The sequence below is a fragment of the Meriones unguiculatus genome, chromosome 6 (genome assembly GCF_030254825.1).
Source record: "Meriones unguiculatus strain TT.TT164.6M chromosome 6, Bangor_MerUng_6.1, whole genome shotgun sequence".
NCBI classification, from domain to species: domain Eukaryota; kingdom Metazoa; phylum Chordata; class Mammalia; order Rodentia; family Muridae; genus Meriones; species Meriones unguiculatus.
In genome coordinates this window covers 47,471,744-47,497,933 of record NC_083354.1, presented here as the reverse complement: position 1 = coordinate 47,497,933, position 26,190 = coordinate 47,471,744, and the positions used below count along the sequence as shown (strand labels likewise).

Genomic DNA, 26,190 nt, shown 5'->3' with positions numbered 1-26,190 from the left:
AGAGAAGCATTAAGAAGGGAGCCTCCAATGAACTGAGATCGGGAGGATGAGCCTTAACCCAATTTGACTGGTACCTTTCTAAGATGGGACATCAGGGCAGTGCCAGGGGCACAGAAGAACACTCTTGTTGGGGCAGGGCAGCCAGAGGGAGGCTGCCAGTGATGCGAGAAGAGGGGTCAACGCCTGCTACCACAGGAATCCAGCCCTGGTACTACTTTGATATTGAACTTCCAGCCTCCAGGAGCTTTGAGGAAATGAGTATCTGTGGCGTAAGCCGTTCAGAAAGTGCTAGTTTGTTACAGCAGCCCCGGTGTAAGCATTTCCCATTTAGGGCCCTTCTGAGAGGGGGGGAGGGGTGGTGGAGACAGGGCGTGAAGGGAGGTGGTTTACACTGGGAAGTGAGCTGAGGGTCAGCGGGTTGAGACTGGCGAAAGGGGGGAAACCATCTGAGGGAGATCTGGGAACATATTGCTCTGTGTGCCTGAAGGAGCCTCCCCCAGATTCTCATCCCTCTCAGCTGGGGGCAGCTTGCCGGGTGTGCATCCTACCCTCTGTACCCCCTGGGTACCACATGGCTGAGTTAGGGAGGTCTCTGGTCAAGGGCTGCCAGGTCATTTGGTGGTTGCTGTAGTAGCTGGAGTCCCCAGGGGATTTCTGAGCTGCAGTACGGAATGTGTCTGGTAGTCAGAGCCCTAGAGCCAAGGACATTATATTGTTTTGGCTTTGGAGTCAAGAATGGCACAGTGTTTGGACAGTGCGTAACCCCAGGGACAGGCACACAGTGGGAAGAAGAGCCATCTGGGCCTGAGGTTTAAAATGCTTAGAGAAAGAACCCTTCTCCCCCTCCCCCAATTGCCCACTAGGAGCCTGCAGGGGCCTCACCCCAGCCAGACCCCTTGACCGGAGTGTGACTTGTCTCTGCTGCTGCTCCTCAGGCACCAGATACCTCAGTCTGTAAGCAGGCTGTAAAGTTACGACTCCATCACATACACGCCAGTCTTTGCTCCTGTAAATGCATAAGTTTCTTCTTGGGTGCCATGGGGTTCTGAGTTTTGGCGAACATAGTGAAGGGCTCTAGGGTTCACCTAAGCCAACTCCTCTATACAGAGGAGAGGCTTATTCAACAGCACTTGGCTGGTTGGGGAGAGTGGTGTGGCTGTGTGCTCATGACCTCGGACTCATATGACTCATGAAACTTAGAGAACTCATGTGGCGCGTCCTCGGGGTTAGGTAAGTGACCGATGATTGCAAGGATTGTTAGGATTGTCCATAAGCTTCCCAGAGCCTGGGTTCGCAGCTTTCTGGAACCGTCATTTGAGCTGAGGTGGGGTTTTTGAATCATGGATGTTTCTGAGTGTCAGCTCATCAAGTTAGGCTGGGTGCAATCTTTTCTTTGGTCTGCTGTTGTGCCCTGAATGGGGTGAAGAGACATTTGCTCATGCCCCGCCCCCCCAATCAGGGAAAAGTCACACAAGGAGAGACAGCCTGGATCACAGCCATTATTTCCAAATAAAAATTTTCATTTGTATTATAAGATAGCTACAGGGTTGAACTGTCCGGCTCCTTTCAACCTTACTGTCACCTTGAATATGGAAATGAGACAAGAGCTAACACCCTTCCTCCTTAGCACAAAAGGTTAGCAGAGGAAGGATGCCATGTGTACTGTCACAATGAATGTGCAAGGCCTTCAACCAGGGGCTCCTCTAACACATGCAAATTTTCATTCAAGGCCTTTTGTACTGGTCTGCACACTCCCCTCCCCACAATCTGGGGTGACTGCCTCTTTGCATATCATTTGCATGGATTTCCATAATGGCCCCTGGAGACTGCTAATTCCAAATATGTAAGAGTCACTAAAACTAAAATCTAGCTTGACATGCTTAAAATATAGAGCCAAATTTAAAAAACGTGTCAGAATGAGGATAAGTGTGGGGGATGGAGGAGATGGAGGGGGCACAGCCTGATAGGTGCCCAGATGTCACAGGAAGGCCTCCTCCTCCCTGGAATTCTCATGTATGTGTCATCATCTCAAGGGATGCGGTGGGCATCCTCCCCCTGTGTGTTTGGTCGGCTGCCCATGGTCCATATTGGCCGCTGGCATTTGCATCTGGCACAGGCGAGGAAGAAACTGGTGGTGAGCAAAGTGGCTAATGAGGTACTGAGCATTTCCTATGTAGCATAGCAAACTCTGGCAGGCACATCTGTGCTCAGAGCATCTCGGACAGGAGGGGCTCTTGTTGGCTCCAAGCTGCAACTGGTGAGGTAGAAGGAAGCCAGTGGACCCTTTCAGTGGCCACACAGCTGGGGAATGATGGGCTGGGATTCGGCAAAACCTGGCTCTAATGACTATGTTTTCAACTACTTTCATCTAAACGTGCCTTTTGTTGCTTTTGTCGGTGCTGGTGATGGAACCTAGAGTCTTAGGTGTGCCAGGCACTCTACCACTGAGCTATCCTCCCCATCCTTAACTCCTCTGCTTGTCCCCCTCTTCTCTGCAGCTCACCCAAATGTTCTACAAAGTCAGAGGCTAGGGTTTACCGCCTCTGGGAATTTGCTTTCTAGGCTGAGTTTTTGTCTCTTACCTAAAAAAATTATATGTTTAAAAGTTTGCATACGTACATTTGTTATATTGTGATATTCATACAATTCCATTTGGTTTCCTTATTATTTTAAATATCTTCTTGAGTAGAGTCTCCTTCATAGCCAGTTGCTACGATAGTGAGAGACCAAAAAGATTAAAAATTAGCAGCTATTATTAAGGGCTGAACTATGTGGGTGGAAAAGTCTGTTGATGCCCTGAGGGGAAGGACCACCTTACTGCATTCTTTCCCCACCTACTAGAGATAACAGTTGCTAGGAAACTGGCCCATCCCCCTAGGGAGGGACACCAGGTCATTATGGTCTGGGGACCTTCCTATAGCCAATCAATTCAAAATGTAGCATTTTGACCAATAGATGCTTGCCAGGAAGGAATTGCCCCTGCCTTGGGCATGCTGGGAGGGACCAGAATCTATAAATCACCCAACTAACCTGGAGTGGCGCGCTCAGCTCCCACCGCTTCGGTGGTGGGGCTGTGTAGCCCAAGCTGCAGCTTGTAATTAACAATAAAAAGACCCTCATGTGTTTTGCAACGGAGTCGATTCCTGGAGATCTTTTGGGGGCTCGCGAACTGGGTATAACATTAGTCCATCTATTGACTTTTTGATCCTGTCTCAGGCAACCACAGGAGTCAGAGCTGTGTCCCATCACTGGGCAAATTGCAGCTTGATCATGCCAACGGCTTGATGTGGCTAAGTCATGTTTGCAGGTTCTGCTTCATTTCAAGGTGCCATCTAGTTCCTTCCCCTTTGAGCTTAGACGGGCATTTGTGACTACGCTACCTTTTCAAGTCTCACAGCGTCTGTATTTCTCTTGGGGACAGTGTTAGCCTTGTGTTAGAAGTATAGCTTCCTCAAAGGGAAGAGCATGTGGGGTGTGACAGGAATTCGTGAGGAATCCCTGCTGTTCCAGACACTAAATGTGACAATGAAGAAGCCTGCAGGATGGCCCTCTCCTGGACTACCATTGGACTGTTACACAAAGGAGACTCCAAAACAGCGGTTCTCAACCTATGAGTTGCAATCTCTTTGGCAAACCTCTATCTCCAAAAATATTTACATTACAATTCATAACAGTAGGAAAATACTTATGAAGTAGCAATGAAAATAAGTTTATGGTTGGGGGGTCACCACAACATGAGGAATTGTATTAAGGGGTCACAGTACTAGGAAGGTTGAGAACCACTGCTCTAATGGGTGCTGCCTAATGGAGCCCAGCCAACTCTCAAGATGCATGAACAACTACAGCAGAAATATTTTGTCAAGCCTCTTTACAAGCATTTTTATTTTTCTTATTTCTTTTGAGACAGGATCTCATTGTGTAGCCCGTACTAGTCTTGAAATTATGCTCCTCCCGAGTGCTGAAATTTACAAGCGTGTGCTGTCACACCAGGTGGGCATTTTTATTTTTCAAACTGGAACACAGTGTAATGGTTTAAAGGCTCTGCCAAAAGTCACCGGTCATTGCCTTCCAAAGCCACAGGGTTGGGAACCTGGCCCTAGGAGGAGGAATTTGGGACTCAAGGCCATAGCCTACAGGAATGTAATAATGTTATCTCTGAGGGAGCGGGCTCCTTTTAAAACAGTAAGTTGGGCCCTCTTTTCCCCTTCCCTCTTGCTCTTCTCCCATGGAATGGCAAAGTGTGAGGACCTTCCTGGACAGCAGCTCTTGACTTCTCCAGATTCCAGAATGCTGAGGAAACTAAGCCGGCATCTTATGTTGGGGAAACACACAGAGGATAGTAAGGATGTTACACTTTGCATTTGATGTGCCTCTGGCACAGCAGTTCAGGCCACAGGGAAGCTGTTTTCTTCCTGGGCAAGGACCTACAACCCTGCCTCAAAATGAATATCCTAATTCCAAGTTTTTCTTCTAATTGGGAAAGGGATGTCTGGCCCGTGGGCGTTTAATCCCTTCATCTGACAGATGAGCAGGTGAAGACCCCCCCACATAAAATGACTTAGGGTTAAACCACAGCTACACAGGGGTAGATGAGGAAGCGGCTCAGGCCGACACACTTCCTGGCTAGTCCCACTGATGATCCCACCTCTCTTTTTATACTTGGTGTGTTTCCAGAACTCTAGTGAGCTCTGCCCTTTGAACTGCAATGACTCCTTTTATTTTCAAGACCACATATAAACTTTAGCTCTTCGGATCATGGTTTTACTTAGAATTAAGCAGACATCACTGAGTTCCGGGGTCATTGCTCTGACCTTGACTAAAGAGCTCATAGCACAGATCTTCATTGCTCTCTTCCCCCCCTTCCAGGCAGCCACACTCCAACAGCTCTCTCCCATCAAGCTGGGCATCCATTTGCGGGGCCTGAAGGGCAGACTATCAGCTCAGTAATCCGAGCTAACTGGGGCCGTCACCTGGTGGGTTCCAGAAATGTCCGGAGATCACGGGGTCAACAGCTGGACTGATGAGGTCCATGACTCCACTGGGAACTGCTTCCCAGAGCACAGTCTCTAGAACACAGGCAAGCAAGAAAAACCACGTGAGTCGGGCCTGCGTGCCCTGACGCACCTGTGGCCTCTGGCCAACGTGAGCTTATCTTGTGCTGTAGCTCTGGGAAGCTGACAGATAACAGCTCTCCTGGCCAAACACGCACGTGCACGCGTAAGCATGCATGCACATTTGTGTGCTCACAGGCCCATGTTCATGCCTCCCCCACTTGCTCTTCTCTCCCGGCTCCTCCTGACCTCACACACAGAACGTAGCCCCTCTTTTTGGAACGAGAAACAGGCATGATAAAATTGAAGGTCATGTCCCCAAATCATCTCCAAGCTATTATATGGCTAAACCATTTGTCTAAGGTCGAAAGGATGCCACACAGCAGTTTAGGATAAAAGCCCAGGCTTCTTTGATCCTTGATGCTCGAGAGATTCTCAAGACTGAGGGATTTTTGATTCAGGAAAATGTCCGACATGAGGAGAGGAATGTCAGATAAAGACAATCTAATTATTACTGAGGATATAACTATTGTTATTGATGACCATGATTTAAAATCCTACGCTCCCAAATGCAGCGGCATGCAGGCTGTTCCACAGCCTGTATCTTCAGGCTTTGCTTACCTGCCTTAGTTAGTCTGACTTAACTCAAACAAACATTTTCTTCCTTGTCTTTAGAAGGCTCCTCAGCCTGGAAGACTTTTCGGGGAATATTTGGGTTGTTGGGAGGGGCTATAATCTCTGAGCTCATCTCTCTGAATGGAAATAGCTGAGGCTTGGTCTACTTCCTATCTGTGCCCTGTCTAAAGCACCAGGGTTGGAATGGTGTCAGGTTCGATGTTACAGTCCTCCTGTCTAGTTCAGCCTGAGCTACAATAAATATCTGCTGAAGAATGAGATGCGCAATATCCCTGTCTGCAGTGGAATTCCTATTTTCCACAAGGGACCATAATAGCACATCTACACTTGCTCATTCCTCTTCAGAGTGACTTTGGCACTCCTCTGAGGTCGTCTTTGTTCCCTCCCCTGAGTACGGCAGGACCTGTGACTATGGCTGAATGACTTCTGAGACGAGAAGTGAAGGGGCGTGGTCTCTTTCTTGTACTCTTCAGGTACTTACTCTTAGAAGTCAGGAAGCAAGCTGTCTGGAAATCCGAGCAGCCCAGAAAAGGGACCACATAGAAGGGAACTGAGGCAGAACCCTGGTAGTCAGTGCCAGTGAACCTCTAGCTAACAGCCAATACCAAATGCTGCTAATCAGTATGGAAGTGGATGCCATAGCCGTAGCCAAGCTACCTGGCTAAACCTTTGATTGACAAATGGCTCTCTTTTCAAACTCTGGTTTTATGAATGGAATCGGGGGTGAATACAGATTTCCGTTCTAAGTTTAAGAGTGGCTTGCTAGAGAGAGCAGTGAGTGAAACACCACTCCCACGTGGTATCCAGTGATCATCCTGGGGTTCAACACGGGGGTGGGGGTGGGGGTGGAGAAGCAGGCTTTAAGTGTCGTCCTTCCTGCCTGCCTCTTTCTATGGCACTGTGGTTTCTGTGATAGATACAGCTTCTCCCCCACAAAGAAAAAGGGAGCAAGCACACAGGAGGAGTGCCGCAAAGCTCCCATCCCACAGGACAGAAAAAAGCTGGAGGCAACTGGTCCCTGAAGACTGAGGTTCGGCCCTTCTGCAAAGGCTCCGTTCTAGAAATGAATAAAGTCAGTCGGGCCGGCGTGCACCGGCAAGCGATGGGGGCCCTCGAAGACTCCCCAGACAAAAGAAGAGTTTGGAATTAGAGGGTCAGAAAGGTCAAGACAGCCCTGAGTGATATGACAGGATCGTCAATATTCAGGGGACATCTTGTCCTCAGGGGAGAAAAAGAGTCCTGCCGGCCCCTGACTCTGCCCAGTTAACAGAAGGGGGCTCCTGAAAATGCTGGAGAGTTCAAAGTGCTATCGGTGGGAGGAAGAGAAGTTGTCAAGAAGCCCCCCTCCCCCCACCGCCCCGGGGAAGCTACTGTGCATCATGTGACTTTAGTGAAGAGCGCGCACTTCACATTTCAAAATAACCAAAAGAGAGGGTTAAAATCCCGGGCGTGCCGGTGCACACCCTGTTTCAGCTCTTCTTCCCCAACAAAAAAAGCAAGACTTAAAGAAAATCTCCCTGTCTTACAGAGCACAGAACCCGAGTGTTTCAGCCAGGAGTTCACAGTCTGCTGGCCATGTTAGAGTCACGATGACAGTTTCTACACTGATATGAGAATGGCACCTTACCTTTGCAGTTTGTCCCCTTGAGCCTTTAATCTCAGCTTGATTATAACACAAACAAAACCCCCAGAAAGCCCCAGAAAAGTCCCAGGTTGAGGAACAGTTCAAATATCTGGCCAGCACTCCTTGGAACCGTCAGGGTTGGACCAGTGAGATGGCTCAGTGGGTACAGTGCATGCTACGCAAGCCTGGTGACCTGAGCTCCATCTCTGCAACCCACTGAAAGGTGGAAGGAGAGAACCAGCTCCATAAAGTTATCCTCCGATGTTCACATCTGTCTCATCCATCCATACACACACACACACACAATGGTAAAAAAAAACCTGCCATGTCTCTGAGGAGCCTAAGGGACATGAAGAGTAAATGTAGTTGTGGGGTCCTGGGTGGGCTCCTGAAATGGACAAAATATCAGGCAGAACCAAGGAGGATGTGATGATAATGATAACAATGCAGCACATTGTTTTATCAACTGTGACACCTATGCCATGTATGTATAGGAACAAAAGGCACTTGAACTACCAGACCATGCTTTCGAGGACCTTGACTCCAGCAACCCATGATGCCTTACATGGACAGTGGGATCCATTGATCAAAGAGAAGTTTATTTGCAAGAGACAAACAGCACTGAGAATGCTGTTGGATGGACTCCCTGGTCAAAGACAGCCAGCCGCCTAGGGAAGTGTTTTCTCAGGTTCAGCCTCAAAGGCACACAGAGGTCACTGTTACTGTGGCCCAAGGTGGTCTGGCTACACACTGGGCTGGCTAAGAAGCCATTACCTGAAGCTGAAATGGTGAAGATTTCACTGGAGACATGAGGACACTAGAGATGCTAGAAACATGTATATACTTGGAGGAAAGCTGCACGTATGGAGTGGAAATGGCCTGAGGGGCCACACACACCAGTGTGCTGGAGAGCAGAGTAGCTCAAGGCCACTGGAGCCCAGCTGATTCCATCATGAGCCTCAGATGCCAGCTAAGGTACTTTGCCACAGCAACAGGAAAAAAATATGTGATTCAATCACCCAATTAAATGGGGCTCATTACTCTGAAGTTATGAAGATGGAGTGAGAATGCTTCACTGGCTTGAATTACACACAGATGAGATTTCCCTTCTTGGCTTGCAGGTTTTTGTTTTTGTTGGGGGTTAAGTATGGAAAGGTGACAAGGTAACTCCATGAAGGGTCCCTCGCCCCACCCCAAAGAATCAAGGGACAGGTCTCTGGAATGTGTCCAAAATGACACAGGATAAAAAGACAGGAGAAATTAAGCAGATGTGGGAAGAGGGGAGCTCCTCATCCTAGGATCCAGTTCGTGTTCCATGATGGCTGAGAGTCAAAGCCGATAAACATCACCATTGCCCCTGGTGTGAGGGTGTGCTTTCTGTGCTCAGTACAGCAACTCGATACAAGCTAGAGTCAGTTGAGAGAAAGCCCTCACCAGACTGGCCTGTGGACAAACCTGTGGGACAGTTTCTTGATTGATGAGAGAGGGGCCCAGCTCACTGTGGGGGGTGTCACTCCGGGGAAGGTGGTCCTGGGTGCTTTAAGAAAGCTGGCTGAGCAGGCCATGGGGACCAAGCCAGCTAGCAATGTCTATAGCTTCAGGTCTTGCCTCCAGGTTCCCAGCCTGTTGGAGTTCTTCTGACCTCCCTCAGGGATGGGCTGTGACGGGGAGCCGCAGCTGAAATCAACCCTTTCCTCCTCAAGCTGCTTTCGGTCATGGTGTTATCACAGCAACAGAAACCCTAAGGACACCTCAGACAAGTATATTAAAAGCAGTAACAGGCCTCTTGGCGCCACCCGTTTCATGGCTTTGAGCTTCACCATACTGGCACTCATTCATGATCTGCAAATTTCGATAATTGACCGTATAAAACTTCCTTACAGTTTATCATACAATAAGACAAAACAGTAAACTAGCTCGGCTTCCATGTTTAGTGTTTTTAATTTGTGTGAGTCTTTGCCATCTACCTTGTTTGTCTCCCTACCCCTGTGTATGCCAGGGTCACTGGCCTGTGGGCATCTGAGATCCTCCTGACTCTATCTTCTGTCTCCTGGCAGGAAGTCTCAGATTACAGATTTTGTTTTTCAAGACAGGGTTTCTCTGTGTAGCCTTGGCTGTCCTGGACTGGCTTTGTAGACCAGGCTGGCCTCGATCTCACAGTGATCCACCTGCCTCTGCCTCCCTGAGAGCTGGGATCACAGGTGTGCGCCACTGCGCCCAGCTCTGTTACAGATGTTTACACTATGTGTCTGGATTTTTTGTGGGGTCTGGGGCTTTCCACTCCGATCTTCACATTCGGCTACTGAGCCATGTCCCTAGCCCCATTTTCCACTTAAATTTTAAACTCTATTCACTTTTAAAACCTTGCTGAGCCTTTAAAACCTGCTTAAAATTAATCCTTTGAATAACGTAACTTAAAAAGCCACAAAACTGCCTGTGTGGTGGCTCAGTTTGTAAAGGTGGCTGACACCTGAATTTACTCCGAGACCCACGTGGTGGAACGAGGGAGCACACTCCCACAAGCTCTCCTCTGGCCTCCATACACGTTCCATGGCATATTCATGTATGTGTATGTATGTGCACAAACACACACACACACACAATGTAAAAGACCGCAAGATCACATCTATAGTAATTGAAAAGACATTTTAAAGAGAACTCTCTAGAGAAGCCCACACCCATGTCTTCTTATGTGTCCCAGTGCTTAGGTCTATAGCGTGAGCTAGCTTGTCTCCGCTTACTAAACATATGAACTTTGCTTCCTGAACTACTTTTCTGTGGCACAGAGTTCTCATTTTCCTTAAGGGAAGGTCCCTAGATGTGGGTGGAGGCTCCTCAGGTTATTCTTGGTGGCAGTCCCTCAAGTCCGGGATGGCCCCTGACCTGAGCCACCAGCATTTGGGTGGCTTCAAGTTCTCCGAACAAAGCGCTGGCTTGCTCACACCGAGAATGTCCTCCCTGAGGTGAACACTGGGACATTTGCCTTAACACACCCATGAACTGGGCTGGCAGTGGGTTAGTACCTCCTCCCAGTATCCCTACCCCTCCTCACCAAAATGATTGCCGAAGACAGGGGAGGATTGGGGGCTGATGGGGGTTGTGGTAGAGTCTCAGAGGTGGCCCGGTGGAGGGGATGTCGGCCTCGGGAGGGAGGGTAGAGCGCCTGCTTTCTCTGGTGTTTGCCAGCTCCGGGGCCTCCTTGGCTTCTCCTGAGCGCTGCCTGGTATTCTCCGTCAGTCCGGCTGCGAGGCTTTCTGGCCCTGCCTGCCTCACTTGCTGAAGGTTCCCCGCCTGCTACGGTTTGTCTGGGACAAAGCTGCTCTGTCAACACAGCTGTGTTTCCCTGTGACGCCATTCCATTTCCCACTTCCAGGCAGGACGCCCACGCCCCACGGGCTAATTTCTGTTTTGGGCATGTGCTGGATTCCACAACTGAATTCTGAAACCCAGTCTTCCTTGTTATGCATGAGTGGGAATTAAAGATCCCCTTCATTTCCTCTTTTTTTTTTTTTTTTTTTTTAACTATCTCTTCCCAACGCTTTATGACCAACTCAGACGCCATGCTTAATGTTAATGCTACATTTCCACTTGTAGAGCATCTACTGTGCAACTGTGCACCAGCACTGTGTCGGGCATTTTCATCATTTGTCTCAATCTTCACAAAATCATAAGACAAAAAACCCTAATCAGCTCCCACGGGAGCACAGGAATTCCAATCTCCCACCTTTCACATATTTCTGTCTGGACTATAAATCTGTGGATTTTGGGATGTGAGCGATTCGCGGCGGAGTCGGAGGTCACTTCTCGTACAAACGGCAATAAATCATCATGCCTATGCCGCACTGAGGAGCCAAGAACGCGCGCAGAGTAAGGAGGGCACAATGGGAGATGGTAGTGAGGAATTCGGGATGTCCGACTACAGTCCAGGGAGACTCTGACTGGAATCCACACAGCTGGAGGGAACCCAGGAAGGCTTCCTGGGACTGAAGACACCCAAGTCTTCTTATTTTCAGTCCCCTCCCCCCACTCACTTCTTTATTCATGCAGTCAACACACTGGCGTGAAACTTTAAGCTGAGGGGAGGGGCTATATGCTGCCCAGAAAATCCTATTCGAATGTCAGCCATGGATGGCACCCATTACCTCATTCTCTGCCATGGGCAATGAAATGTGTATTGGCAGGGAAATGTTTAGTATTTGCCGAGAAAGGATAAGTCTGTACGCATGTGGGAAGTAGGTGATGGTTTCCTGTGTCAGAACAGGAACAAGCAATGGCTCCAGGTATGTTACTCTTGCAAACTCATTCAGTAGTCACATTTCATGTGGTGGGACTTCTTTCTCTAAAACAAAGGTCCAGGGAAGTTAAAGATTTGTTTGGGTTACGAACTCGAAGTCTGAGCCAAGGTGGATGTGTTCTTGAACACCCAGGCCTGTAGCCGCCTTTCTGCTCTTTGGTCTAGCTACGGATGCTGGCAGCTGAAGACCTCTGTGGTGTGACGCTTTAGCACAACTCACAGTGAGCTCCCCGCCTGATCACAGGACTCAGCGGGCCTCGGAGATGACAAGGGGGTGACCCTGAATCTTGCAGCAGTCAGGATCTCCGAGGCTGACCTACTCTTGTCTTGCCTGCACTCTAGGCATAAATGTAAAAGCTCTGCTTGAGTTGAACCCCAAAGAGCAAGACTGATCCAAGCTGAAACACATCCCCTGCAAGGCTCTAACCCTAGGCTGAGGCTGGGACATTGGAGATGGGCCTTTGGCTGTCCTGTCTTTAGTAACTGGAAGGTTGCTGCCCCTACTTCTTAGTTATGGGATAGAGAGGTAGTTTCTTGCCTCTGAGATGTCCTGGGTTGGCCTTTTTCTAGTCCCCCTGAAAATATGTCCTTTTACCCAGTCATGTTGTTGCAGTGGTTGAAAAGTTTGGGAAAATCATATCGGCCTACTACCTTCTCTTACCATTTATCAGTTGGCATTTGCCGTGTGACCTAAGGATTACCTCTTGTGGAGTGACACAAATGAAGGACATTCCTTCTCCGTCCTCAAGGGGAGTAGTGGCTGGGCTTCAGGAACATGGCCGACCCTGACCACAGTGACTGGTTTAGCTCTCTCTACTGTTTCCAAGTTTACTGTGCTTCATCTTCCTCACCACAGAGTGATAACAGTACCCTCACTGTAGGCTTGTGATGTTCTGAAGACTTAACATGTGATTTATAACACTATAAATTTATAACTTGGTACATGATGTTATTAGAGTCTACACTGTTTAGTGTAACAGCCACCAGCAGCATGGGACTAAGCACTCAGAATGTGCTAGGAATATAAATTCCTGAATTTAGAAGAGTCCAGGCATGAAAAAGTAGACTTTTCCCTTGAATTTTGTACTAATTACACACTGAGATAACACATTGGGCAGACTGGTACATACTAATTGAAATATATCATTAAAAGTAATCTTTATCACGTACAGTTTAAAATAATACTGTGGCTTGTATGGCATTTGTATGGCTGGTCTAAGTCTTTGCTTTACAAAGTAGAGTGTAATAAAGACCACAACAGTGGTTGATGGTGTGGTGGCTGACATGTATCAATAATATCTGGAGACCCAAGTGATAAAGATGGTAGTTCTTAGTGGATTGAGTAAGAGGCCCAGGAAACTCCAGCTGGCTTTGCCCTTGGGGAGTTCAGAACTAGTTTCTGGTTCTGGTAGAGAAGATAACTTTGTGCCAGGACAGGGCAGGACTGGGGAGAGCCCACAGTAGTGGGCTTAGATGAATCTGTCATAAAAACGGACAAGTGCCCTGTGGTAAATTCCTGCCCCATCCTGCTTGGCTCCTTGAGATGTGCTTTTTCTGAAAACTGTGCCCTCTGGCTGCCTGGCTCCCCTGCTCTCTGCAGCCTTTTTGATCTAAAGCAAGCCAAGAACAAATGGAACGGAAGACTGTCTGCCCTTGGTGAGATTAATTTGCATTTGTAGTGCATGACCTCAGAGGACATGCTTATGATTCCTGGTTGATCCTGTGTTCAGCCCAGATCCAATGTGGGGCAGCCAGGCCATAGCAGGTCAGACGCCGAGAGGGAAAACTGCAGAAATGGGGCAGTCCCTGACAGGAGGGTGGGTCCTGATAGATCTGCTTCCGGAGGCTATCACACGCCAGGGGAGACTTGAGGAAAGAGTTGACATCCACATGGTCGTTTTCTACAGTGGATTTATGGTCTTGTTTTCCTCTGGGCTCCTGCCAAATGGATGTATTTCAATTGGTAGAGCCCAAATTCTGCCTTTGGTCCTCACTGAGGTCACAAAGAGGGACACGAGTCCAGGGAAGACTGTGCACTGAGGGAGGGATATGGCTACTGTGAAGTAAAGGGCTCGATAAACCTAGTTTTGACAATGGTGCCAAAGCTGGGGCTGAAGAGAAGCTCCCTGCACTGGGCGAACTACAGTGGAAGAATGAAACTGTCTCTCACCCTGCCCAAAAAAATCTATTCAAGCCAGACCTAAGTCCTAAATATAAGACCTGAGATAGTGAAACTGCTGGAGGAAAATGTAGAAGAAACATTGAGCTACAGATCTAGGCAAAGAATTTCTGCCTAGCACTCTAAGTATAGCTTAGGAAATAATACCAAGAACAGATAAATGTGATACTTTTACATGAGAAAGAATTCTATTTCCTCTTCCCTCACTGTGACAAAATACCTGACAAAAGCAGCTTAAGAAGGAAAGGGTGCCTTTGGCTTATAGTTTGAAGAGAGGCAGTCCACTGGGGGAAGGAAAGTGTCAGCGGCTCTGCTCCGCAAGTCAACAGCGGGAGACAACTGCTCATGCTGCATCCACAGCTGGGTCACGAGAGAGGTGGGGGATGGTACGCCAGTGGCCTTTTTTTTCCAGTCCAGACTCTAGTCCGTGGGACGGCGCCACCCACACTCAAGCTGGGTCTTAGCAATTGAACCTCTCTGGACACACTCTTAACGACACACCCAGATGGGTGTTTCCCAGGTGACTCTAGTTACCTTGGTTTTTTTTTTTTTTTGGTCTTTTTGTTATTTTGTCTTTTTTTTTTTTTTTTTTTTCCAGAGCTGAGGACCAAACCCAGGGCCTTGCTCTACCACTGAACTAAATCCCCAACCCCCCAGGTGACTCTAGATCCTGTCAAGTTCATAATGAAGACTGACCGTCCCAAGGATAAATTATGGGAGAGAAGAGGCAGCCATACAATGGGGAGAGGTCATGGTCTTTACCGGGTATACATCTGACAGGAGATTAATACCTAGACTATATAAAAACTCAAAGAATTAAATGCCAAAAGAACAAATAGCCCAAATAAGCAGGCAAATGAACACACAGCTGTACATTGATTAAAAATGGCAAGAACATGAGGAAAAAAAACAATTTTAGTCCCTGGGGAAAATGTAAATTAAACCTATGTTACAGGGTAATTAATATTATGCTAATAAGAAGGGGGATGCTACATTTAGATTTCATCTTACCCTAGTTAGAATGGCCACCATCAAGAAAACATACAGCATTCTGGTGGTGTGTGGGGGAGGGGGAGGCTGGAGACAGGAAAACTTACACACTGTTGGTGGGAATCAGAATTTGTCCAGCCACATCAAAAATCAGCATGGATGTTCCTCAGGACACTTAAAGTGAGACTACTGTATGATCCATCTCTACCACTTCTGGGTATGTACCCCAGGGCATCAAAGCCAGCTTGCAGCAGAGATACTTTCACACCCATGCTTATCACTGTGCTGTTGACAATAGATGAGGCGTGGAATAGGGCTAGGTGGTCATCAATGGATGCATGACAGGGTAAACAAAATGTGAGCACATGTGCAGTGCAGTAATGCTTAGCCTTAAGGAAAGAACTTGTGTCATCTTCAGGAAAATGAAAGGATCACATCAAGCATGACGAGAAAGACCCAGAAGGGCAAGTCAGATACTCTCTTCCATTGTGGAATCTTGACTTACAAAAGGATGTTAAAGTAGAAGGGGGACTCATAGGGAAGAAGAAATGCACCAGTAAAGCTATGAGGAACAAGAAAGGCTAATGGCGGAGGTAAGAAAAAAAACCAGAAGACCTGCTGAGCTCGAGCCATACTGCCTCCTCCCTGTGAGTGGGAAGGTGGCTCCACAGACATGTTCCGTGAGGAGGTGGCATCAACCCAACAGACGCCTGCCTTTGTTCTCCACCTCTCACGTTTAAGTTCAGTTTACAGGCATCTCTACTCGCGGTGATAGTGCTGCTACACCCCCACTTCGCTGCGGTGAAATCCCCTGGGCATTAAGTGACTGTCGGCCAACATGAAGTGGAGTTGCTGTGGCGACCTACAGAAGATGCTGGCTGGAAGTCACAGAAATGAAACGAGCAGAGAAATCCAGCTGTGGTTAGCTAGGTCTTTGGCGATGGTTATGAGGCTGCTGATGCTGTGGAAGGAGGGAGGTGTCACGTGACTCTCACCTGAGGTTTTGGTCACCCACACTACTGTTCCCAGCTTGCATTGAGTCTTGGTAGGAGGGGTTAGGACGTACAGGCGGCTAAAGGTAGACGAGACAGGGGTTTGGGGTTCTTCAGTAAGGTTAGCCTTTTTTTGGGTAGCAACCTCAATACACTCATTGTTTCACCAGGTTGGGCTTAGATGGCGTCCTTTCTTTGGTTTGTGGTGCCGATGTAGGATGGGTAGACATTTCTTATCTATCTGTAGAAGAAGTCCCGTGACACCTGGAGCCTGAACAGGGACTGACAGGATCAAAAGATGAATGATAGAAATCGCAGGGTGTCCATCTTCTCCATGTGGCCTGGGGAGATAAGGCTCCTGCCTGTAGCCGTAGATGTGTGGCCCCAGCTGTGGGGGAGAAGCCTGGGATGTCCGCACAGAAAGAATTGCCCATGTGAAGTAGAAACGTCTAAGAGCAAAGGTATGTGGGTGGCACACTCAAGCTAGTTTCTGGTTTGGCAGAAGTACATGAGGGGAAGGATGGGATGGAGTTGCTTATCCAGGGAGTACAAAGGAAACGAAACAGATCTGTGCTAAACAGTCCATTCTAAGATCCAGAAACTTGGATCCCTGTGAAGAATTGGACAGTAAGGAGAAATAGAGTGAGAGAAAAAGAACAGCGAGGGAACTGGGCATGAGAAAAGTGGCTTTGATATGTCATTCCCCAGGCCAAGCAGGGCTGTGCTCACTAGAGAGCTAAAGAAAATTCAGTAGGGGCCTTGGGACTGGTATGGAGCCTTAGTGGCCTTGGTGACGGGTATGATCTTCATGAGCTAGGAGGGAGTTCGGACTTAGGCATGTGAAGTGGGTTTGTAACATGCCGTTGCAATCTAGACAGAGCAAAGAAAAAAGTAGATGGAGGGGCCCAGTGGGTCAGACAAAAGCAAACAGGACAAGATCTGTGTTGAGCCAGAGTTCCCAGGGAAAGAGAAGGCACAAAATGCTAACTGTTGTGCCCATGAACTTCTGTGAGGCTGTGGAACCCAATCAACAGTTCGCTGGGGTAGCAAATTGCCATTGCTCCGCTTGCTGTAGAGGTAGCCAGTCCCGAGGGGTGGGAGTAATTCTACTTGTTCTTCAAAGCGAGGTGGCCCGAGCTGCCTGAGGGGAGAGGGCCATGCAGAGTGTGCAGGAGCCCACCACTGAGTTACAGATTCACTCATCCTCAATGTGCAGAACGTTTGGGCTTTGGTGAATTTTTGGAGCTTAAGTTTATCCTAATTCATGGCAACCCTTAAAAGGCCCTGGGGTGATAGGCAATGCTGTGTAGCTATGGAAATAGGGCAGGTGTGCAAAAAAAAAAAAAAAAAAAAAAAAAAAAAAAAAAAAAAAGCTGAGCTTGTCCTGGGTGTGGGAGATTATTCTCCTTCCCCAGCGTAATGCTCACATTTCTCAGCTGAAGGAAAACCTAATGAGGGTAGACACATTGCTGGAACGTGGCCCATTTATCACCAGTAGAGAGGTCTGCATCAGGGTGCAAACTGTAAAAAACACTCCTGAGTCCAAACGAAATGGCGGTCTGTAAAAATGAGATGATTTTCTCAGTCCAAGGCCCTTCTGACAACCTGGTGTGGTCAGTAATGAAGCCGGGCTGCCCGTGGAGAACGACCTGCACAGAGAGCTAAGTAGGGTTCCCGTCCATGCCATTGGGCTCATCATCTGGCAGAACAGATGATACAAGAGATAGTTTTGTGCCCTACTGGGCGCTGTTAGCTTTCTTTCTCTAACTCTTTAGCTGCCCAAGACTAACTCGCATGAACTTGTGGCAGGTGGTTTTAGACCCTCAGAGATCTTGCTCACATTCTGGAAAAAGGCTTCCCCGTGAACCTTTGAGTGTCTTACCGGCTCAGAGAACCATCCGGAAGAAGAGTAAAAACAGCAGCGGAGGATTAAATGCAGACGCACCCTTGCTGATGAAAGGCATGCACACAGAGAGTTGTAATTATTGAACGATTAAAAGGAAAAACCTGGGTAGGATGTTATCCTGTTGAATTGTTGGCTACAGAGGCACTTGAGGACCCGGCTGGGCGGCTGCTCTTGTGTGAACACCAGAAATGTACAGTGATCGCCTGCTGGTGAGGCTATTTCACATTCTGTATGCGGGTCGCAGAGAACGCAGGTTTGGGCTGAGCGGGAAGCGCCATCCCTATTGGATGGGCTTCACAGTGCAACAAGGCACTATACAGTGCTCAGAGGGACCGTAACCCTGCTCAGCTATGGATGGTGTACTGCCAGGTAATAAGTGCTTCCTGGTGTAACAGTGGCATAACCATTATAGTAGTGGCATGGCTATTAAGGGTGCAACCAACTACTTAATGCTTGTATTTAAGGCATACGCCACTGGAAGGAACCCACATTTGGTACTTTAGGCCATGGGGAAAGCTTATGTCTTAAAAATCACAGGTCTTAGTGAAAAAGGTACTTCTTTTTGTTATTTATTTGTTATGTATTTGTCAAACTGCTTTCTAAACATTGTGTTTATGCCTCCAAGTTAGTATTGTTATAGGCCACAGCTGTAGGAAACTATAGTGGACAACAGCTGTGAGACTCATAATTATTCAAACCATGGAGGATAAAGGTCTTTTGCTGTGAATGCAGCTGGTACTGTGGCAAAGCAGTCAAATGCCCAGGAAAAAAGAACCACATGAAACCATTAAATATTTAGGGAGCACTGTGGAAAAGATGAGAAAGAATGTAAGGGAGCTGAGGATATGGCTCAGAGGGTAACAGCGTATGTTGTGCAAGTAGGAGGGCCTGAGCTTTATCCCAGCTCTCGTGAGAAGGCCAGGCCTGGCCATGCGCACGTATAACTCTAGCACTATGGTTGTAGAAATGGGAAGACTACTGGGTTTGCTGGCTAGATGGCGTAGGTGAATAAAGATGAGATCTGGGCTCAGTGAGGAATGAAGTAGAGAGCAACAGAGAAGATACCCAATGCCTTTCCACTCACACACATGAGCACCTGCGCACACACCACACACCATGCCATATGCGGGAAATAGAACAGAAGGAAGAACAGGAAAGAATGTAAGAGCTGGAGAAAGGAGAGAACTAGAGTGCAAGCATGATATGACTGCTAGGCAAGCTGGTCCTTATAGAGGGCCTTAGCTCATGTTTGTGGAACTGAGAACCAATCTTATGGGAACAGCTGCTAATGTTCCCTTGTGGAAGGAGGAAGGCCATGAGCTGCTGCTCACCTGAGATTTCAGTCATTACTTTGCTCCTGCCTTAGCTGTTTTAGGTCTGGAGGGATGTTCAAGTACACAGGGAGGTCATGAGCAAAGATGTGTAGCGAGTCTGGGGGGGAGAGATCACACAGAAGTGGCAGGAGACCCCAGGGTGCCCTTACCCAGAAGGAACTGCCAGAAGTTCAAGTGTGAAAACCTTCAGCTGGCTGCAGGACAGCCGGTGTGAACTGTCCTGTCACTCAAGGAGATCTAACTGTCCTTACTATAGACTGACCTGGGGCAGGCCTTTCATCTAAGTGGAGTTCTGGTTGTCTGTGGTCGGCTTTGTTCTCTAGAGTACCTGTGAACTCGTATCTGTTTGCTGAGTGTGTCGATGGCTTCTCCTTCGTTACTGTTGAGCAGTACTGGAAGCCATGCACACGTCTCTCAGCCGCCTGATGATAAACACACGCAAGTGGTTTCTGGTTTCCAATGGGATTGCTATGGACAGGTGAGGGTTGTCAGGCACAGGGTTGCTAGGAACATTTGGTTACAAGTCTGTGTAGACATACGCTTTCGTTTCTCTTAAGTAAATACCCGGAGGTGTTTCGCCGGGGCACACGGTACATAGTATTTGATTTCCAAGGTATTTCAGTATTTTGTATTTCTGTTTTAAAATTTAACCATTGACGGGTTGATTGAGTGTTTGGACAGTGAGCTATATTAGCATGAGCTGTAGGTCAGTAGTGAAATGAGTACGGCGGGATACCTCGCTCTGAGCTTCCGTGCTTTAGCATCCCAGCTCTTCCAGGCCCCACACCCACAGGCACTCACATGGCCTCTCATTTGCTTGGATGGGTGTTTTCTGGCTGACCTCACTTTTCTCTAGACAGTGTGTCCCAGACACTGTTGAGGAGCCCATTTCCAAAGTGCATCCATTCTGAGGAATTCACCGCCTCAGACGGTGTTCGAAAACAGTTGTCACGTCAACGAGAGATAGAGTGACCCACGGCAGCCACCTCTCCTAGTACTGGAGTAACTGAAGGTTCTGGCAGGTGTTGGGATAGAGCAGTGTGGATGTCAACCAGGTGGGGACAGACTTCTGTGAAGGACCAGACACCAAACATCGGGGCTCTCCGCAGTGACTCACTTCTGCCCCCTGTAGTGCGAAGACAGCCACGGCTATGAATGAATGGGCCTGGCTGTGTTCTGGTAAACCTGTATTTACAAAGTGAGGTTCAGCTGCTGTGGGCAGTGCCCTCGCTAGAGCATGGCAGATAGGAGAGGTGGAATATTCTATTTGAATTCTAGAGTGGTTTTCACAGGCCCTCCATTTGTGCTGTGGTTTTGCTCCCATGTGCTTCCACTCCATTCCCTCTCAAAAAAACCTGCAGTGGCAGGGTTCGGAAGAAGAGGGCAGAGGAGTGGATAGAAGCAAGGGAGGCTGGGGGACAGGATGGAAGGAAAGAGTGAAGAGGGTGGCTATCTCAAGAGCAGAGGCCAAGGGCAGTAAATGCGACAAGAGCTCAATGAACAACGGCTCCTTCAGAAATTACTTTATATTTTCTCTCCTTCCCCCCATTTATCCCTCCTCTCCCTCATTCACGCCTTCCCTCCTTCCCCAATGCCCATACTGTCCACCTGGAGCTGGAAAAGGGCACTATGCTTCGTATCTGTATCAAATAAATGTCCCGCGATTGACTGGAGATTTGGAGTTCTGGGCCCATCTCTGAGACTCAATACTTCACAGCCTTCTCATTCTAGAGCTCAGTGACCCTCTTGGCTGTGCAGTTCAGACCATCTGAGGAGAAGTGAGTTGCGGCTGATCAACCTGAACGCGAGCTTGATCTCAACAATTCCGTCAGTGACTTGTGTTTCCTCATCCAAGTGTCCTCTGCTAGGTAGAACAGATCTTAGCAACAGTCTGGCTCTCTGCTTTAAGCAACTCTATTCCATCAAATTTATCCACTATTGTTTTATGTAACAGCAAGAGAGGAAAAAAAAATTCCTGCTGATTAAATGTGACACAATGCTTTCTTACACTTACAATCATTATTCTCCGTTCATGAAAGGGCTCCTTTTGTCTTGTCTAGACAGTTTTATCACCGCCCTCCCTCCTGTTACAGCACATGGCCTGTAACTGCCAGTCCTCGCTCAGGAACAGGACGCAGCTCCTTCTCAGCTGTGTGACAGCGTCTTCTTTTCTCTGGTGTCACATGGTCCCTCTGAAATATGGAGTGGAGCCTCCTCCTTTCCCTCCTCCCTCTTCAGAATTATTTATTTTATGCATACTGGTGTCTGGCGTGCATGTGTGTGTGAGGCTGTTGGGTCCTGGAGTTACAGACAGTAGTATGTGGGTGCGGGTCCTATGAGAGAGCAGCCAGTGTTCCTAACTGCTAAGCCATCTCCCCAGCTCCCAGGACCATTCTTTTCTTCTGAGCATTTGTTCCAAAAAACCTCACATTCCTTTCCTGCCAGTCTGGGTTCAGCCTCTCGGCAGACACTTTGCGCCGAGTCACAGATCTCTGGGAAGACTTCAAACATAGGAGCGGTGGAGATGGCTCGGTCTGTAAAGTGCCCTCTGAGTAAGGCTGACAACCTGAGTTTCCATCCCTAACAGCCACCCAAAATCCTACTGTGTCGGAGCATGCCTGTAATCCCGGCACTGAGAAAATGGAGACAAGAAGCTCTCAGAGCTCAGAGCTGGCTGGCCAGCCAGCTGTGCCAATCGGCTAGCTCCAGATTCAGTGAGGAATCTTGTGTCAATGACTGGGGAGCACTAGAAGACACTAGATGCTGACTACTAGTCTCCATGCATGCCCCCCCCCCCCCACACCCCACCACTAAGTGAGGCATCCACCCTCACTGAGTCACAAGTGTGGTCTGGCCCAGAGGGACCACAACATGCATCTTGGTTTCAGAAGTAAAATAAACTTCTCTAGCAACATAACCCCAGATGAATGGATGTCCTTAATTGACAAGGGGTTAATTGAACATTAGGGGGTTTAAAGGAAAACAGAACCAATGCCTTTAGATAGACAGTGGCAGTACTTTGGCACAAGCATCCCCAAACAGTCTGGGGTGACATTCAGCTCCTTTGGGCTGTGGCCTGGAAGTAGACAGGTCTAACTACCGGGTTCTTGCAGGTGCTACCACACAAAGCGCACGCCGGCCCCGCCTCTTCCCCTCCTATGAGCTCAAAAAGGATCTTGGTTTGCATAATGAATTATGCATCGGAGTGTGAGGGGCTGATCATTTCGAAGTAAGAAAATCAAAACTGAACCATAACTAGTTTGTAAAAAGCATGTGCTTAGCACATATGCCAAATGAGCGTGCAAAGGGAAAAGCCAAATTAGAAATTTATATCTCTTGTTTAAAAAAAAAAAAAAGATTCTGTGACATTTAAAGTAAAATCTGACAGGCTCCTGCCAGCAGCCAGGGAGGAGGCTGCCCGGTTCCTTGCGTGTGCCACTCTGTGCTGAGCTTGCCAGGGTTTGCTATGCAGGGTGTGGGGGAGGGGCCTCGGAGAGCCGTGCAGAGCGGAGGCACCATGCTATTCATGAGAGTTCTGTCTCTAGGTCAGGGACTTCAGAGGTCATCTCCAGGTCAGAGGTCAGAGATGAATGTTCAGTCCTAGGTCTTTCTCGTTCCAACATCTATTCATTCTATCTCACACTGGCTCACAGAGGCATGGCTAGAATCCAACATACGAACATACCAATCCTAGTGTTTCGGCTCCATTTAGCTCAACTGTACTAGACAAGAGTCCTAACAAAGCTTCTGTACAGTTGGGGCTGGGCTGTGTGACTCTCTGGGTGCTGGCTCACTCTATTGTGTCCCTGAAACATGGCTGGAGTCGTCAGATACCTGGCCACAGGTAATGGAGATACACATCGGTGCAAGTCCCTAGCTGTGCACATCTGGACATCTTACTGACCAAATTTCACTGGCCCATGGCCCATGCAGAGGCTGCCATGTTTTTACTGTAGACACAGAGGCCAACCGTGACACTGTTGTGATTGTGATATATGCTTTTTTCCCCCATGCTTTTCAAAAGGCTGCAAAGTGTTGTACATCAAGAGAGGCACCAGAGGAAAGAGACCAAAGGTCAACCAAAGCAGAGAAAAAGCAGATGCAAGGGAGATGGCCAACTTATCTCATTGCTAAGCAACCTTACTAAAGGGCATAGCGTACTCATGTTTCCAGAACATCAAGGGACAAAGTTCAGGGAGAACTTTCTGGAAATAGCGCCTCCTTATGAAGGGAAGTTTGGGCAAATGGGCTCTGTCATTAGCCTGGAGAGGAAGCAAATGCAACCTTGTTCTTTCTCTGAAAAGGAGTGACTGAACAAATTGACTGAGGAAGGCAGGGAGTCTCTTGTCCAACTCCTAACCTGTCTCTTTGTGTGCATGTTTAAGGAATGATTATTCCATACTCTCCTCACCCTTCCCAATTCAGATCTCACACCCGACCTTCCTCTGTCAGTCCAGAAAGTATGAGGGTAACAGGCTTGGCTAGGATTGGACACCCACTCCATGTTTGATTCAAGTCTGTGCTGGTTATGTTGTAAACTTGACAAGATCTACATTCATCTAAGGAGACAGACCTCTGAGCGCAGGCGAGGGAGCTCTGAGTTTGGGTTAGCTGACTGTGGGGCAGTGCCATCCGTGGGCTAGGGGTAGAGACTGAATGGAAAGGAGGAAGGGGGTGAGTAGCAGCACTCGTTTTTCTGTTTCCTGACTGGGGTCTAACGCTCCTGCTGCCGTAACTTCCCATCATGCTAGATGGCACGCACCTAAGTCAACCATTCCTCCTTTGGGTTGCCCTGTTAGGTGTCTTGTTTGTAGCAAGGAGAAAAGGAAGGAATTCAAGGTCCTAATTTGTTGGGTGAGAGACGGGGTAGCTGAAACAGGAGCCACCCATGCTTGGCATGAGTCCCCTGGCTTCCCTTTCTAGAAGGCTGAGCCTTCATAATAGCCAATCACTGGATTCAGGCCATATCACCACTCTTGTGGGTTCTGACCCGACATCTCCGTACTGAAAAGCTAACAATATTTACATTTCAATGAAGGAAGGAATGAATGCTTACCACAGATGGCCTCAAGACAAATCAGTGGCTGGTCACTGCTCATATCTGGCCTTGAACCTGCCATATAACCAAGGCTGATCTTGAACCCTGGTCCTCTTGTCTAAAATCAGTGACTGATTTCTCCTCTCACAGAGCTCATGCTAATCTCTTTATTGTTCTCAGTTCGGTATACACAGCTCAGGGAAACGGCACCAGTGTGTCACGCTCAGGTTCTCCCTGGCTGCTTTCCGCTTCTAGCGGAACCTCAAGGTCAAGATCACGAGGGTGGATGAGTCTATATGTAAGAGGTATATGTCTGGAATAGGTCTTGAACTTGGAGCTATCTCCTACCTGAGCCTCCCACGTGCTGGTATTATAGGTGTGAGCCATCATGTCAAGCTACTTACCCCTCTTCTTTGTTTTTTAATTATATGTGCTGTTATTGTCCTATTATAATTATGCTTCTCTAATTATTGATGCCAAACATGGAATTCGAGTCTATTATCTCCCTACTAATCGTCTATGATAAAGGAAAACCTACCTACTTGGGCCGGCCATCCTGACTTGTTTCCAAACAATTGGTTCTTATTTAAAGAATGTGTTCTGAGGAACTGCCAGCAAACAATGATTTGCTCTTCATTAGTCTACTAATTGGATTTTCTGGCTAGTCCAGGTGCAAGGGATGCTATGTATTAGGTAAGCTTAAGATGTCCCTTAAAAAGAAAAAATGTCCAGGGAGAGAGAAGCCAGGAATGAGTGGATTTAACTCTTTAATTGCCACGAGGAACTAGCCCCAAGAGGTGGGGAAGAGTTGCCACCAACAACTCACCCCCAGGTTGAAATTCTTGGAGCTTCTCTCGCCCCCAGAAACCCCAGCCTGTCTTTGGCTGATCCCAGCGGTGATTCTGTACTGACTCCTTTCCTACAGGACCATCGATGTTTTCCATCCACACAGGGCTTTCAAAGCTCGGCTCTGATCTCACCACTGTTCCTGACAGCTTACTTCTATGAGCAGCCAAAGTTCTGGGGGTTGTTGTTTTGCCTACTGGGTCTCATTTGTTGCCTTGACATTATTCACATACATCCAAGTGTGTCCTCAATTTGGCTATGATAACCTTCAGGGTAGAAATATTATCCCTTTTCTTTTCTGAGATAGGTTCTCAAGATGTAGCTCAGGCTGGCTTTGTAGCTCAGGCTGGCTTTGAACTCATAATCCTCCTGACTTATCCTGCCAGGTGCTGGGACTATTGAACACTACCAAAGGCAGCCTCAGAAATACTGCCGTATGCCTCCACCTCACATAGTGCTGCAGTACCAGACCCAGGATTCTGCAGCCCAGACTTGCCTTCAACTTGTGATCCTCCGGCCTCAGCTTCCCAAGCACTGGGCTTACAGCTGTGCCCTACCACAGCCAGCTTTGCATCTCATTGCTTCCGACCTGCCAAATGTGACCAAGCTCTATGGCCACTTCCAGAGTTAAGGTCTGAGGCTGAGTGTACCCGAGGAAACTGATCCCAAGCTAAAGGAATGCCGTGATTTACTCAAGTTCAGGGAGCCAATCTGTGACCGAAATGTAAGACGAAGTTCAATTTTACAGTCTCAGCTTGCTGGTGGTTCTTTCATCGGGCATCTCTCAAAACACCAGCGTGAAGCCTTCCTCTGGACAGACACACAGTGACCCAACTCAGTGCCTGCACTACTTGAGAGTATTAAAAAGTTTCCGGGGTATATCTCCAAAAAGGCTTACATAGAGGAACTGAAGTATCCCCAGAGAGAGGTGGTGATTGATACAGGACACTTGAGGCTGGGAAAGTGACTCAGCCTGTGGAGCAGGAGGACTTGAACATGGATCCCCAGCACCCATGTAAGAAGCTGCCAGGTACAGCAATGCACACCTGTAATCCCAGTGCCAGGATAGGTACTGGGTTATATCCAGAGACAGGAAGACACCTGGCTCTCATGGGCCTGCCAGTTAAGCCGAATCAGCGAGCCCCGGGTCAGCGAGAGACCCTGCCTCAAAAGGAAAAAAAAAACCTAATAATACAGGAGAGGGGTTAGGCAGGAACACTCGGTGGTTAAATGTGCTTGTCATCTAAGTGCGAGGCCTCGAGTCCAAGTTACCAGAATCCATGGAAAAGCCTGACCTGCT

At 48.1% G+C, this 26,190-nt stretch overlaps 1 protein-coding gene across 10 annotated transcripts in view; it reads right to left on the bottom strand.

Moving 5' to 3' along the window:
- Positions 1 to 26,190, bottom strand: part of Tmem108 (transmembrane protein 108) — a 265,163-nt gene that overhangs the window by 17,652 nt on the left and 221,321 nt on the right. For 5 of the 10 annotated variants that reach the window (XM_060385395.1, XM_060385396.1, XM_060385397.1 and 2 more), the window contains one exon: positions 4,971 to 5,066. The exons of the other annotated variants lie outside the window; for them this stretch is intronic. In XM_060385395.1, coding sequence (XP_060241378.1) covers positions 4,971 to 5,066 — 96 coding nt within the window. The remainder of the gene's footprint in view (positions 1 to 4,970; positions 5,067 to 26,190) is intronic. 10 annotated transcript variants of the gene reach the window in all.